The 16,864-nt window shown below is 34.2% G+C and overlaps 1 protein-coding gene across 2 annotated transcripts in view; it reads left to right on the top strand.

Annotated features, from left to right (window-relative positions):
- The window catches only part of Klhl1 (kelch like family member 1), a 382,405-nt gene that overhangs the window by 343,261 nt on the left and 22,280 nt on the right, over window positions 1–16,864 (top strand). Inside the window, exon 9 of one of the 2 annotated variants that reach the window (XM_063246826.1) lies at window positions 12,733–12,945. The exons of the other annotated variant lie outside the window; for it this stretch is intronic. Coding sequence (XP_063102896.1) covers window positions 12,733–12,945 — 213 coding nt within the window. The remainder of the gene's footprint in view (window positions 1–12,732; window positions 12,946–16,864) is intronic. 2 annotated transcript variants of the gene reach the window in all.

The following is a 16,864-nucleotide window of genomic DNA, read 5'->3' as shown; positions in this document are numbered from 1 at the left end:
TAAAATTTATCTACTAGAGGAAATGCTTTAGCTGAAACTCTATGATAAGATTTCCAGCAAGTGAGGAAGTTTTCCAATGAGAATAAACAATTTTGGCCGAGTTACTGAATACAAATGAAAACAAAAGATAGGAATGTTGAAGTAGAATGATTAAAAAGAATGAACACAAGATTTTGGGCATGAAGCATCTTGACTGCAGTAAAAAATATTGTAAAATCTTTAAAAGGACAATGAGATGGTTACATTGCAATTTTATAAGCATCCTCAGTTTTATAAGAATAACTTGTGATTGCTAAAAGAAACTCTGAAATTATTAGAATCCCATCAATGTGGATGAATGGCCTATTTGTATTTCAGTGGTTCTAAGGGATTATTTGATAAATCATGCTTTAGAATCACACAGTACAGCAAGAGCACAGTTGCTTTTGCTTGTCTCTTTGAGAACACTCACTTCTAGAATCCTAAATCTGGCATATAAAATCCTAAGTCTGGAATGCCTTTGGTGATGTAGACCATGTTTTCTGTCTCTGGTTTTCATACATACTACCTTGCTTACCATCATAGGATCTTGCAGTCATATCAAATAGATCAGAATTCCTGAATATGCTGAGTGGTCATTTCCACTTACTTAATTTTCCTATAATTGCCTTTTGCCTAGATTTTCCTCCATATTTTTCTTTAACAGCTATGATTATCTACTGACACTAATCACTGTCCACCTACTTCCACCTCTCAGATGTTCATCTGATTTTTAATGTATTTGAATACTCTCTAGACTACTAAACTAATGTAGTTAACCTAATATGCATTAGGCATCCTGTGGTAAAGTCAGTACCATGAGGACTCAGTTTACTGTCCTTGAGAACTTTTGTGTCTAAGAAATACTGAAAATATGTGAAGATTTGCTCTTTCTAACCTAAATAAGTTATTTTTTTAGTATTTCCCATCATCGAAAACCTAGTTTAATCTGTACCATTTCCATTAACCAATGTTTAATCCACACAGTGAAAGTTACATGTTCTTTATTTTGTGTTCCCAGCACTTTTGATTGATACTTTTCTCTGCCAATTTTTCAATCTTGCATCTGTTGAGTTTAAGAGTGATTTATTTTTAATAAATGTCTCCAGATGAATCAATGCTTTTCTGAAAGGGAAAACCAAGACTGCAATTTTTTTTTAAATTCACAAACGTAGTGGTCATGGTAACACATCAAAGAAAAGCAATATGATTGTCACATAGGTAACTTATCAAAAGGGAGAGAAGAAAGAATAACAAAACAAAAGGAAGCTAAAATAGGAGAAGGAAAGCTAGATTTAACAGAAAAACATGGAGGGTTTAAAATAGATGTGATCAACTACCATGGAATTTGGTTAGTGACTTCAACTAAGTTTTGAGAGGAATTGAATTTACCTAAATTGATTTCTATTTTACAACGACTGGATTCTTTTAGCAACTTTGATTACAATATAATGAATAAAGATAAGCGAGCTCATTCAGGCCTCAGTCCAAACTTTGTCAACTACACATAATTATAATGGCAGCTCAGGCTATATTTACAATACACACTAATTGTCTTACTTTTTACTCATCACTGAGACAAAATACCTGAAGCCCAAAGTTGGGAAAGGAAAGGTTTATTTCTTACAGTTTTTCGAGGTTTTAGTCCACACTCAGTTGGCTCCAAGGCAGGCAGCCATGGCTGGGCCACAATTCATGGTGGCTGCAAACAGCAAACAGGAACTGGCAAAGAGCAAGACATAACTTCTTCCTGCCATTACATCACATCCTGGCTCCACCCCCTTGTGGGTGGAGCACTGACACCATTAATCCAAGCACTAGACAATGAACCATTCACAAATACACAATGCAACCTCATGAGGCCTGGGGGACACAGACATAAACCATGGCATTCCACCCATGGGCCCAGGACTCATGTACATCCTTTATACAAAACATAGTTAGTCTACCTCCAAGAGTTGCCAAAGTCCTAACAGCTTCAGCATTGCTGAAAAGAGGAAGTCCCAAGTCTCCTCCAAGATCTATGGCAAACTCTTAACGGTAACCCCTGTACAAATGAAACAAGGTTAAACATTTCCCAAATGCAAATGCACAAAATAAACATTACCATTCCAAAAGTTACAAACAGGGGAATATGAAGAATTGGAAACAAAAGCAAGTCCAATATCCAGCAGGACAAACATTAAGTCCTAGAGTTCCATGCTCAGCATCTGAGGCAATCTGGTTACAAGCTCCAAAAGGCTTGGGTGATTCCACCCCCAGGGCACTTCCAGGGATATCAGCTCCCTCAGCTTCTCTCTTAAATCCTCTCTGCTCACTTTTTGCAGCTTTCCTTGGATCACCCATGTTCCTGGATTTTCCAAACTTCTGGGGTCTCCACTGCACCTTTGGCTTCACCTTTATGTCTTCACAAATTGCCCTCTCAGGGGCACACTGCTTGGCCTACCAGGCCCTTTGCAATCGAGGTGGAAGGCTTTTTACCCTGAGAATTTGTGCATTTTCCTTGCACCTAAAATCAGCACCTTGTGGATGCTGCTAAGGTCTGCTGCCAGCTGAAGCAGTAGCCAGGCTTTTCTCTCTCTTGGCTGTAGGGGTCAGTTGCCTGGATGACAGGGCTCTGTTTGCCTGATTGTGAGAAAAAGCATCTCTGAATTGGCGCCATTCTGGAACCTCATGTGGCCTCTCTCACCATTCTGGAACCTCACGTGGCCTCTGTCGCCATTCTGGAGCATGGCACTCTGCAGCTTTTTCCTAGGAGCAAATTCTTTCACCTTTGCTGTGAGGTTGCAAAGGGTGGGGACCCGCTTCTTGGGATGCCCCGGCACCATCTTTCTTATCTCTCTGTTTCCCATCAACAATCAAAATCTCAACTCTGTCTTTATAATCCATAGCCTTCTTCGAATTTTCCTTCTGGCCAAACTCACAGCATTGTAAATTATCCTGCTGGGCTCTTTGCTCTTGATTTGAAACATATAGCTGACTGAAAGCCCCCAACAATAGCCATGCCACAGCCTCAATGTTTGATTGCTTTTTAATTTCTTTTTCAAGATTAATCAGTCCATTGTCCTTTGTTTAAGTCTCAGGCAAAGTCTCTGGGGAGGAGAAAAATGCAGACAAACTTTCTGCTAAGCCATAGCACACATCATGTGGAGTCTGACAACCAATGCAGTCCTTCTTCCCAGCAGTCCTCCCTCCCAAGCCTGGTCTTTACCATCAGGTTTTCTATCAGCCTTCTGGTCTCTGGAGCTCTGACCAGAATCTCCTCTACAGAACAGCCTAAGCTGCTTCAGCTCTATGCATCCAGGCACATATGCAAACCTTTCCAAACTCTGCCCACAAGCCATTTCCAAAGTCTCTCGAAAAACATGGTCAGGTATAGTCACCGCAAAGGACCCCACTCCTCAGTACCAAATTCTGTCTTAGCTACTTTTTACTCATGGCTGAGACAAAATACCTGAAGCCCAAAGTTGGGAAAGTAAAGGTTTATTTCATACAGTTTTTCAAGGTTTTAGTCCACACTCAGTTGGCTCCAAGGCAGGTGGGCATGGCTGGGCCACAGTTCATGGTGGCTGCAAACAGCAAACAGCAACCAGCAAAGAGCAAGACATAACTTCTTCCTGCCATTACATCACATCCTGGCTCCAGCCCCTTGTGGGTGGAGCACTGACACCATTAATCTAAGCACTAGACAATGAACCAATCACAAATACATAATGCAAACTCATGAGGCCTGGGGAACACAGACATAAGCCATGACACTAATATTTTTTAGTAAGCAGAAAGAAAAGCCAGCATAAACCTTTGGAAATTTAGTTAAAGTCTACTCACTGGCCTGTGAGGCACCCTATTAAGAGGTTCACTGAAGACAGGTGCAGAAGTCAGCTAATAGCAGGATCTAAATGGTTTCTCATGGGATCAAATGAGAGAGTTTTCCTTAAATGGGGAAGCAGGAGACCAGCATTGTGAGAATTGCTTCAGAAGTGTTATCTTGGTAAGACTGTGAGACTCTAACACTTTTATTATGCCTAGAAAGGAATACCTGAATTTTGTTCCTGAGGAACCAAGTATAGTGAATGAAACTTAATGACAACCAAGTATAGTAAATGAAACTTATGACAAATTAATTAACAAACCCTTTGGATATTTGGGATGGAAACACTTCCTATAAGCAACCCTGAGGTGGGGATAATTATTAAAATATGAAATTATTAAATAAATTTACCTAGGATACAATTTATAAATAAAGTTAAATTTCAGGAACAAGATCAAAGGAGATGAGACAAGACTCTCTAATGGCAATACACTCAAATTTATTAAACAATGAGTAGAAGTAACCCTGTACATAGTAAAAAGTCACCTAGGTATGTCCAGTAATCTTGATTGCATAGTTCCATTCAGGCCTGGAAAGATATATTCCTTATGTAGGAACTTTTGTCTCCTAGTATGCATTTACTCCTTTTTATGTGGCACTATAGACACACTTTTTAATTATTTACTTTAATTCACTTTTTTAGTGAGAAACGGGTACTTAAAATAGAGACTATATTTTCTGATATATTTTCACATGTCTAAACTCTGAAAAATGGATGTGGAAAGCAAGTTGTGCAACACAGAGGAAACAGTTTTAAAGAAGAAGTTGTTCTGTCTTTCATCTTTCCTCACCGAGCTGTGTAAACTGTGGCTGTGATATTTAGGACTCAGTCCCAAAGACAAGAGGCTTAGTGGAAGGCGTCACTGGAGTTTTCCAAATAAGAAGAGTTGGTAATGTCCATTCACATTATCTTTCTAAAGATAGTTGTAATTAAAGTAGCATTGAGCACTTTCTTTCCATTCCATTATCACAGTATCTGTTATACATTTTGGATCTTATTACTCTTTCAGTTTTTTACTATTGTTTTTAATACTAGAGAAACAGTACAATATTTATAAATGTGAGTGTTCAAGATAGATAACCATATTACTAAATTTTTGTTAGTTCATCAAACAGAATGATTTGTACTGTCATTGTTTGTCTACTTTTTATGATTAGATTTTGTGACTTGAGCAACTATTTCTAAGATGACAAAAGTGATTTATCAACTAGTGATTTCTTACTGTTTTGTTTGAAATTCTGTACTATTTCTACCCTTTTTTCTGTGTTGCTTTTTTTCTCCAAATTAAAAATAATAATAAAATAAAGTAGCATTGAAAGACAGCATATCTTTTAATCCTTTAGCTGAGAATAAATTTTCCCTTCCATAAAGGCAAGTAAAGACAATGTCTCCTGACTAGGTTTCTGGAAGTCTCCTTAAGGGTCAGGATCTTCAGATCTGAAGTAAACTGAGAATCTGGGCAATACTCACTTAAGTCTCCATGAATAACTTTGGTAGAAATAAGAACAAGAGAACACCATGTAAACTTGAAACTCAACTATTATTTGGAAATAATAAAGCTACTTCTCTGGAAGCAGAAGAGTGTATTCTTTCAGCATGTATCAAAATGTAGCAGGCTTACTTGATAATTTAAAATAGTGCTAAAATCTCAGGCTTGCAAAGCTTGACAAAAGAACATCCCCTAGAGATGATGTGGTGAAAAGTGGGATGAAGCCTGGGACTTACCACATGTGAAGCCTGTTTTACACACTTTTTAGTTTACATCATCATGAAAGTTGGATTTATTGCATAGCATACACTGTGTGTCACACTATCTTAGATGAGAACTTGATAATTTGTTGTTAAGGTATTGAAACATTGTGCCTAAAAGTTATGTAAACTTATGTGTGATTTGATTAAATCTTTACATTATGGAAACTAATAGGGAAAATTCAGGTTCCTGCTATTTCCACCAAAGTTCTCGATATGTTTATTTAAGTTACTCATATTTCAAGAACTCTTTTCAGCTGCTTCATGCAAGGAATATTGTGGCCAGAATTCATGAAAACAGAACTATATACTAAGATTCCTAGAAATTTTTTATTCCTTTTTTTCATTATCTCTGAATAAAATTCCAACTCCATAGCTTGGCACAAACCCTTGTCATTCTCAGTCTAATTATTTTCCTCCTGCAAGCTGCATTTCCTCTGCCTTGTATTTCACGTCCACCTGCCCCTTAATAACATACCCGCCACTTTTTGTCACTTGTGACATCTGCTGGCCCTTGTCTTTACACACAGTGCATTCTCTATATGTAATGCTTGGCTTCTATTTTATTTATTTTGAAAAGAATAAAACCAAATCAAAATGGAATCAGTTAAAGCAAAAAGATGGACATAGTACAGACTTAAATCCAAACTGTAAGGTGATCTACAATGGTTATCATGATGTCCCTTGTTATTTTCAATAGAATTGCCCATATCATGAGGTACAATAACATTGACCATAGCAGCACAGAACAGAATAAATAAAAACAAACACTGGAGACATTGTAGGACTTCAAAAGAAGGCAATAGTCAAACCAGAATGTTTATCATAGTGAATCTTACTTTCTTCAGAGCAATTGCCTATACTCTCATATTTGATACTGTCAAACATAACAGATTTGAATAAAATCAATCAAGACAAGACAGCAATCAAATGAAACAGATTCAAATAAAATCAATCAAATCATGACAGTGAAAGCAACACATGATTAAGTTAATAAGAAATTAAAAATGGTTACAATAGTATATCCTGCTGTCTTTGGGATAGCTGTCCATGCCATCAAATCTAGTACAAGTAGACAAACTGGAACAGATATAACCAAACTAAACAGAGCGATGAAAACAATATGGGTTTCAAATCATGATTCAAGATTAACAATGTCCTCTCCCTTCCCATTTAAACAATTCTTCCCCTTTCACTTTCACAGGGTGCGTTGTGCATTTTGTATATCACTAACTCCTTTAGCTTTTAGATTAGGGAGGCAACCTTCTAATTACCTAAGTGGTTCTGAACCTTTTTACCCCTCATCTTGATCTCAAGTTGTATCCATTTACCTACAAGAGCTTCAAAGTTTTCCTTCCTTAGAGCTGAGTAGTTCTCCATTGTATAAAAGTGTTAAGTCTTTCTAACCAATCTGCAGCTGAAGGACAAACTACCCCCACTTTTTTCTGGTTCCCTGTCACATAGAGCATTATTTTCTCATCTTTGACTTTTCAGTTCATAAACCATATTTCAGGTTAATTATATTTCTTATCTATAGCATATTGATGGACCCTATCTCCTGATCTACTGCCTGTGTTTCTTTTTATTAGTATATCAAGGTCAGCCATGTTAGTGATTATGATCAACCTTCTCTGCCTCATCTCTGCCATGCTATTTTTCTGTCATTGTTTATCTACTTTTCCTCTTCAATCCAGTCTGCCCTATTCAGTGAGCCCCCACTTCCACTGTTCCTGAAGCCATGGTCCTTTTTCTCTCTAGAATATCCTTCAGTATTTTTTGTGGAGTGAATTGGTGGGCATGAACATCCCCGTTACTCTTTGTCATGGAAGCATCTTGTTTCCCCATTAATTTTGGGAGAAAATTTTTCAGGGTACCTCAATCTGGGTTTGAGGACTTGGAATATTTTAATCTCTTCTTGATTTGGTGGTTTGTGGTGAGAAGTCTGTCGTGACCCTGATGGGTTTTCCTTTGTAGGTAATCTGTTTGTTTTCTCTGACAGCTTTTAATATTCTGTTCTTATTTTGAATTGCTGGCATCTTGATTATTATATGTCTGGATGTAGATCTATTTTGGTTATAGCTAGCCTCACATATATCTGAATATCATTTCCTTTTCCTGTGCTTGGGAAGTTTTCTTTAATTATTTCTATAAATAGCCTTTGTATTTCATTTGCATTTACCCCTGCTTCTTTACTCACATTTTTTTATTCTTAACTTATAGACCCTCCTGTCATCTTCTACCCTTTGTATTGTTACTTCTTGTTCCTTGTTATTTTTAAGAGATTTTCCTTTCATGATTGCAAGTTGTAAACCTGTCTTCAAGGTTTGATAATCTATCTGTAGTTACTTTCAAGCAGTTTTGCCAATTTTCAGTGGAGTTCTTAATTTCCTGGTAATATCTTTGAATCTGGTTCATGTATTCTAGTTTTTTTAAATTCTTAATCAAAGATTTCCCTACCTTTTTCTATGCTCTTCCATTCTTTTATCTTGTCTTCTTGAGAAGCACTTAGCATTTTTAAAAATTATTTTTCTTATATCTTACCTGTATTAGTGTTTCTGTTTTAAGTCCTTTTATAATTTCAGGATGCTATTGCTTTACATCAGATGATGTTTCTTCAGAAATTACGGGTGTGAAACCCCCAATCTCTTCTATGCTTACCTCTCCTGGGCCAGTACTGCTTGGGTTGGAGACTTCCTTTTGTTTCTTCCTCTTATCATGATTCTGGTTTCTCCCAGACAAGTGGATAGTGGGGGTCCCCAGACCTTCCTATATTGATTATATTTTGTCTGAAGTGTGCTGGCTAAGGATTGATTGCTTCCACTGAAAATTGGCAAAACTGCTTGAAAGTAACTACAGATAAATTATCAAACCTTGAAGACAGGTTTACAACTTGCAATCATGGAAGGAAAATCTCTTAAAAATAATTTTTAAAAAAATAATTTTAAAAAATACTAAATGTGTGTCTGGCTACAGCCTTCTGTCTATATTTTTCTTTTTCTTTTTTTTTTTTTTTTCCCACTGTAGTTTCTTTATAGGTCGGGAGGATCTTTCTCCTTCTGTCTGGTCTTCTCCAGGATGCTATCTGTATTCCAGCATCTGAGCTGTTTCTCTCAGAGAGGCTTTTTACTTTGATGTTGATTGATCTTCCCAAAAAAAATTTTTTGGCTTCTATTTCTTTATCTTTCAAATTTTTGCTCATCTTTCAACTCTAACTTTCAAAAGTATGCATTTTATGTTTTTGTCTTGAAATGGAAAACTGTTGCTTCCTGTTTAGTCAGCTAGTTTACTCCTAGCACAAGATTCTTTTCTGCTTTTTAGTGTTTCAGCATCTGATTTGTCAGCTTAATGAAAAAACAAGAAATCTGCCTAAGAGTAAATTATGAAGAGAGATTTGTGATGTTAGATTTTGATCACTGTTCATGAATGTTTATGTGTATATTGTAGCATATGGCATAAAATATGTTGTTTTTATTTCTAGGTTATAAGCAATTTTAGGGATAACTATAAAATAGTTATTATTTACTTATTTTAAATTTCTTAATTTTTAGTCATTTAATTTATTCACAAATAAGTAGATTTTAGATAATGTTGGTTGATTTGTCAGGTACATATGTTAAAATTTTCATGTACGTGCATACATCTAATGGTTTTAATAATGGATCCATGAAATGGTCCTTAAGAACCCTTTTATCCTTTTACAAAAATATCCATTTTCTAATTTCTTTTAATTTATTTTTCTTTAGGAAAAATCCAGTACAGTTTTTCTCCCACTTAGCTCTTCCATAGAAATGTTAATATTTTATGCTATATACTAAAATTATAACCATTAAACTATTAATTTGTGTGACATATAATCCTAACAAATACATGAAAGGGACATATCATATACTACATGAAAGAATCCATTGATAACATCATCTAGGCCTTAATAACTAAATTGTTATCAAGTACACACTGAGCTTTAGTTTATAAAAATAAACATCACATGCTATCTCATGTTCACTGAAGCATTGCATGAGTTTCTTATGTGAATAAACACTGCATTACTGGATTTTATTAGAGGAAAATTTATAGTATGTGTAATTATATTAAAAATTCAATGATTTAATTATCTGTGAACTTTGCAGAAACATTTCATTTCTACCTAAAACATATGTTATTATATATGGTATTATCTAAATATGCTACTAGGCTCAATATTAAATTTCTAACAAAATTTTAATTTCTATAAATAAGCACATTTAGAGAACTATTACAGATGCTTCTTTATGTCCTCAGTTATAAAAATGTATTTATTAACTAATTTTTCTTAGGTATTGAGTATTTTTCAGTAGACAAACTTGATTACATAAATAATATTTTAGTTGCTATTTAATTTCTATGATTTTTATTATGAAAGTGTACTGAATTTTGTGAAATGCGTGTTTTTGCTACTGAGCCAATTATGCAGTCTTATTTAGTGTATTACAGTGTTATATTTATAACATAATTTCATTTTTGTGTGAAACTGTCCCGTATGGTAATGGTGAATAAGCTTTTAAATGTGCTGTTGAAATCAGTTTGCTACTAGTATATTGAGGATTATTGTATTTATATTCCTCAGAAAGATTAGTCATCAGTTTTCCTCTGGTGCCTATGGCTTTGATATTTGACTAATGTTGGTTTCACAAAAATATTTTTGACACTATTTCTACCTTTTTAATTTTTGCAAGAGTTTGGCAGGATTGACATTAATTCCTCTTTAAGTATTTATAAGAACTTATCTCTGAAGCCACCTAATCCTGAGTTCCTCTTCATCTGGAGGTTTTCAATACTGTTCCAAAAAGTGACCTAAATCTGAACATGTTTACATCACAGCTTGATTCTAGATCTATTCAGATGTTCCATTTCTTCATGGTTCAGTAAGTAGGTCATAGAGTACATTCAGTTTTCACACAATTTTGGTATGTGTATTTCCATATATATATATATATATATATATATATATATATATATATCAGTATTAATATAGATAGGTATAGGTGTAATCATTTTTAAAATAAGTACAGAAAAATATGATAAATTATTGCTGAGATCTGTTTTATTATCTGCTGTCAGCAATGCTGAGTTCAGATAATTAAATAATATGACTTACCAGTTTAATATACATGAATAAATAGAACATCTTAAAGTTAACATTTTCTTTAAAACCATAGCAAAAAATAATATAGTATTTATATATAAATTGATTACCAAGAACTGCATTCATATGAAGAATTGAAGTAGTGTCTGTGCAAAATATATGTAATTCTCTTCTAATAATATTTCAATATTATAGCATAGTCTGCTTAAATATATCTTTAAATGAAATGAATAAATAAGATTCAGATTTCATGTAGTTTTGGGGATGGTAAAAACTTTTAAGTGAATAATTATTCTACTTAGGGTGATTTTCCAAAATAATAGTCCAATACTTATCCTTTAAAATGCTCCTATTAGCTAATTTCCAAATATTAAAATACTGAGTATCAGCAGACATTATAGTAGCCAAGGAAAGAGTCATGCCATTCATAAAGGGATATTTAGTGAGTCAGAGACATTTATAAAAGCTTTTTTAAAAGCCCTGAGGATTGGAAATCAGTTTAGATACCATACTCTAGAATTATTCAAAATATTAGATCAAGAATTTATAACAAGCCCTGAATATTTTTACGTGTTAATACTTTTCCTAGGCATTTTTGCATTTCCTGTGCAGTTCTGAAACTGAAAATATTGAATTAATTCTATTTATCAATATCTGGAAAATAATATTCATAGTAAAGGAAAATTTCCACATCAATTCTCATTTAAAAAGGCATATTACATCTTATTTATAGGAGGAGGGCAACATAAACCAATGTCAGCTGCTACCCACCCTGAAATGCTGACTTCGGCCCCATATGCAAAACCAATCTGAATTTCATTCAAGCTGTATGGCTTTTTTCCTGGTCGCACAACTTGCTAGCCTGAAATGTTTTCCTCTCCAGGAATAGATATTCCTGAACTTCTCTCCAGTGTTATGCCTATCTGCAAGTTTTTGTGCAAACATCACTTTTTCAGTGATATCTTTCCTAGCTATTTATTTAAAATTTTAACCACAATCCCTCTTCTTACCAGATGCATTCTGAGCTTGTTTCTAAATTCTGTACTACTTAATACTTCCACAGTAGTTTATAATATATGTGTTTATATGTACCCCTGTATCAATAGAATTGAGTTCATGGATTTTTTCCTGTTTTGTCCATAGAAAAATTACTAAATTTTGGATAGTGTGTGGTACATGTTTTCGAAACAGTCAAACAGCTCTCTACAGTGATGAAATTTTCACTGTTATGAAAAATAGTTTTTTCAACTATTTTATTAAGACTAGATAATGTATTTCTAATTATGGGAATACCACTTTGGCAAAGTGTTGATTTTCCTGAGTTCCTATCATACTTCTTATTAATAAAATAACTAAAGAAAAATGAAGATATTATATTTTGGCAATAGTTAATTACCATTACAATCTTTTTATGTCTTGTAAAAGCTATACTATAGGTATTAAAGATCGTTGTTAGCCCAGTACTCATTTAGATTATTTTTCTTATCTACTGTCATAAAGATGGAACTTAAGGAACATACCTGGCATACAATTTCAAATCAAAAACTGATCAGCAAGTAAAATTTCTTTCTGAGTATGATCAGTTTCTTACATCTTATTCCATATTTTACTAGCAACTCCTCAATATTTATTAATATTAACACATAAACATATCAGGTTTTCTGTAATCAACAAATTAAAATTAATTTTGTAGAATCAGTAGAGGTTAGAAAATTATGCTGTTTTTAAATTCCTCTAGTATCCTGTATATTAGAGTAATTGAAAATACAGATATGTGTAATGATTTTTAGAATGTCTGTAACTAAATTTCCATGTGAAGCAATTATAATTTTCATATATTTGAGATTTACATTGTGAAATTTGCTTTTCAGTGAGTTTTTTCTATTTTTTTTTCTTTTTTTTTTTTTTTTTTTTTTTTTTTTTTTGTCATCCAGAGTATGAGAGTATGTCATTTTTTCCAATTGTTTTTAGATTGTATTCAGTTGGAGGTCGTGATGGAAGTTCCTGTTTGAGTTCAATGGAGTACTACGATCCTCATACAAATAAGTGGAACATGTGTGCTCCAATGTGTAAGAGGAGAGGAGGTGTTGGAGTGGCTACTTGTGACGGGTTCCTTTATGCCGTAGGCGGTCACGATGCTCCTGCTTCAAATCACTGTTCCAGGCTCCTAGATTATGTAGAAAGGTAAGGCTCAAGGTCACTGTAGAGTGCAGAGAAAACAGTGCCCGTGACACTGATTTCCAATTCAAGTAATGTAAGCACTGCATGGTTTAAGAAAAGTGCATGCAACTCCTAGAAATACTTTTTGATGTCGCTATTTGTATCTGTCTGTTACACACATACACCCTACACACGTACACATGTGCGCATGCGCCTGCAAACACTTTTTCATTTTCAAGATTTTTTCCCTGCCTCATTTCCTTGTTTTCTTCCTTGCATCCTTCCTTGCTTCCTTCCTTCCTTCCCTCCGTCCTTCTTTCTGAGTTCTGTGATCTTTTTCAAAGACCATTAAATAAACTTAATTTTTTTCCTTGCTGCATTTGTAAATAATTGATTAAACAAAGTGGGAAATAACTCACTAAACTTGAAAATTTGTTCACTTTTTAAAATGGTACATATTTTATTGTTCTATTTATTCTGTCTTGTTTGATTTACTAAAGTTCAAACTCTCAAAGTTGAATTATTGATTTCACTGTTTTTATGGAATATTGTTAAATGTAGAAAACTTTATTGAATTTATAGTAGAGCTATAAGAGTTTACTTGCAGACTTCTAATAAATGAAGGAAACAGATAATTTCTTCAGGCTTCTAAAAAAGACCAGGACCATGGAGATTAGAGCATGATGTTACCTTGATTTCAGGCTTATTTCAAAATAGTTTAGTGGCTGTGTTATAGTTTTTAAAGCCTGTGTAATTATATTGTGTGCATTAAGAATCTAAGAATCTTACTCAGGCTTGGTGGCTCACACATGTAATCCAGCCCTTGGAATCATTGCAAGTTCAAGACCAGCCTGGGCTGCAAAGTGAGCTCAAGGCAAGGTTGAACTGCATATCAAGACCCTGTTTCAAAAAATCATACACACACGCACAAATGAATCTAAGCATCTTTAATAATCTTGGCAATGCATATGGACACATGGTGACCTAGGAAGAAATAGAATACAGAATAAAGAATATTCAAGTCATTTGGGATAGGATAAGATTTATACTATAAGATCTTTGAAACTCTATTATAATATCACAATATTTTTTTCCTTATTCATTGCACATATCTATGATATTAACCCTTTGGCACTTCATATAAGCTACAATATTAAGCACTGCTTTTTTTCAAAAAGAACAATGCAGATAGTAGGAAAGTTTTCACTGAATCATAAAGATTCCACTGGCAAATAATGACATTCTCTTTTGTTCACACTTCAAAAACAAAGCATTCATTGTACCCTGTGATATTTAGAGAGAAGTGTCAACTTAATGAGCTTTAGACTTGCTCCAGGGGATTGCTAGAGCACATTGGATAGGACATGAAGGCGTGACTTAGATTATTATAGATGACCCCTCCCCCTTCCTCACTGGCGCTGTTTTCCAGCCACGGTGAAATAGGCATGTATGTTTTTCCATGCCCTTTCATCATGTTTCTGCCTTAGAACAACTCAGTCATGAACTGAGTCACCAAAGATCCACCTAATTCAGCCTCTTCTTTAAACTGTGGGTGTTGAGCACTGTGTCCCAGTGATAGGAAAACTGACTGACACATGGCCACAGAAAATTTCATGAGAATGGCACGACTGTTTCCAAAAATGCAAATGGGAGAAAAAAAAGATTGTTGCTGAGTACCACTGATGCATGATAATTTTAGGAAACCACATCCTTTGCAGGTACTAATGTTCCTAAGTGGTATAATTAGTGAAAAATACTATAGCAAAAGATACCTTTTGATAAACAGGATATATTCAAATTTAATATTAAGTTATAGTTATTTATAAGCCACTGTATGTGTAATATACAAAAAAATTATCAATATTCCTATTCTGTGAAAGAAGCTGTATGTTTATAGTTATATATACTTAGAGCAAGACATTATATTCACTGTATCTTCATCTAAACATTTTGAAATCTATAGGTTTTATAGTGCAAAGAACAATCAGAGTCCAATAAATAGATTTATGCTATTATACACACAGAAATGCAGGCATTTATTTTCAAAAATAAAAATAGTCTGACAATTCACTCATTTTCTACTAGTTTCTTGGGAAAATACAGTGAGGTTGAATATGAGGAGGCTCCTATTTTTACCTTGAATCTCTTACACACATGCTGCTAATGAAATGATATTTCATTCATATTTTCCCCTCTAAATTTTACTGTATAATATATTGAAATGTTGTTTATGAGTTGCAGCATAAATAATTCAGTCTACGAATACATTCATGGTGCAAAATTAGATTTAAATAAGCATGGCTATTTTAAGTTATAGGAGTACAGTGAGTATGCACAGCTTAGGTGATGCAGAAGCACACACCAGTATCATGACTCTTAGCCAAATGCATATACCTGTCAGATAAATAGCTTCCTTGAACTTTCTATAATATATTTTTATATTGGTGCTTTTATGTAAAAAATTAATAAATAAACATACATAATGTGTTTTTCCAGACATTTGCACATAATATATAATTTTTTAGTGTATAGCATAGGCAAGCAGATCATTAGATTCAGCAAGAATAGTGTACAATTGGTCTTTTACATATATGGTATGTCAAATTTTACCATATCACAATGACATCCTATGAAAATGCAAATGTATTATATAATAATGGTTTTAAGCACTGTTATATAAAACTTAGAAAAAATTATTCAGAGTCAGGTATCTCGAGAACAAACTACACTGGAACTTCAAGTCAGAGCAGGGAAGAGAACAAGGGCTGAGTCAGAACAAGAAGTGCAGAACAGTGTACAGAGCAGATAAAAACTGATCCTGTAACTGAGAGCCACCCTAATGAGCACATCTTCTCTGACAAAATCTAAGTCTATCAATTACAGTATGTTCCAGGAGAATTTGCAACCATAAAATACTGTGTGATAGACAATACTATTTATGCATATTTTATTTACAATGTAGATGTTGTTTTGCGTGTATTTTGACCTGTGTTATACAGAGTTTACAATGTATTGTGAAAAAGGAGATAAGAAATAAATAACTATAACTTAATATTTTAAGTAAAACTGAGATCCAGAAAATGGATAGAGAATGTGTTGAAAGGCAGCAGTGAAACTACTGACTAATAATAGATCAGGGCCACATTTGCCCTCATGTTTGGGTTGCAGTAATGTGGATTGATGAGAGCGAACAATGTGAGGATAACGGGAACTCTCTAAATCGGACTTTGCAGATCCAGTTTTACTTCCTCCACTCTATTATCTTTAGAGTTTCTAGAGGAATCTTATGCCTAAAAAAACCATGGAGGACATGATTTGTGCCAAATGTCAGTATGTTAGTTTCAATTATATATTTTTCTACTAATCTTAGCTCCATAAACTGATAATGGGTTGCATCCCCATCTCAAGTCAATGCACTCAGGCACAATACCTGATGTAGCATAGCATTCAATCAGTAAGTGTTCCAAACATTAAGAAAAACAAATGCCATTTTTTCCAAGTTAAAATATCATGTGATGACCTGTAATTCAGGTTGGTATACAGACAAATAAATGAGTGACAAAAGACAGATAGGTCAAAGTAAGTGAGTCCACACTCCCACCAACAGTGGAGGAGGGTTCCTTTTTCTCCACAGTCTTGCTAGTATTTGTTTTTGATTGATTTCTTGATGATAGCCATTCTTTCTAGAGTGTGATGGAATTTCAGTGTTGTTTAAATTTGCATTTCCTGAATGACCAGTGATGTTCAACATTTTTTCATATATTTATCTATCATTTGTATTTCTTCATCTCAGAAGTACATATTCATCTCAGATGCCATTTTTGGATGTGGTCTTTGTATTGGGAGGGGAGTCCAATGTTTTTCAACTCATGTGTGTATGTGTTAAATGATCTTTTTAATTATTCATTGACAGATAGAGGTCTGCATCTGTACAGAGTCCACT

Source organism: Cavia porcellus, unplaced genomic scaffold (genome assembly GCF_034190915.1).
Source record: "Cavia porcellus strain 051 isolate PalLab524CR breed Dunkin Hartley unplaced genomic scaffold, mCavPor4.1 scaffold_4, whole genome shotgun sequence".
In the NCBI taxonomy this organism is placed as follows: Eukaryota; Metazoa; Chordata; class Mammalia; order Rodentia; family Caviidae; genus Cavia; species Cavia porcellus.
Note: the sequence above shows the minus strand (reverse complement) of the source record. Positions and strands in the feature narration are given on the sequence as shown.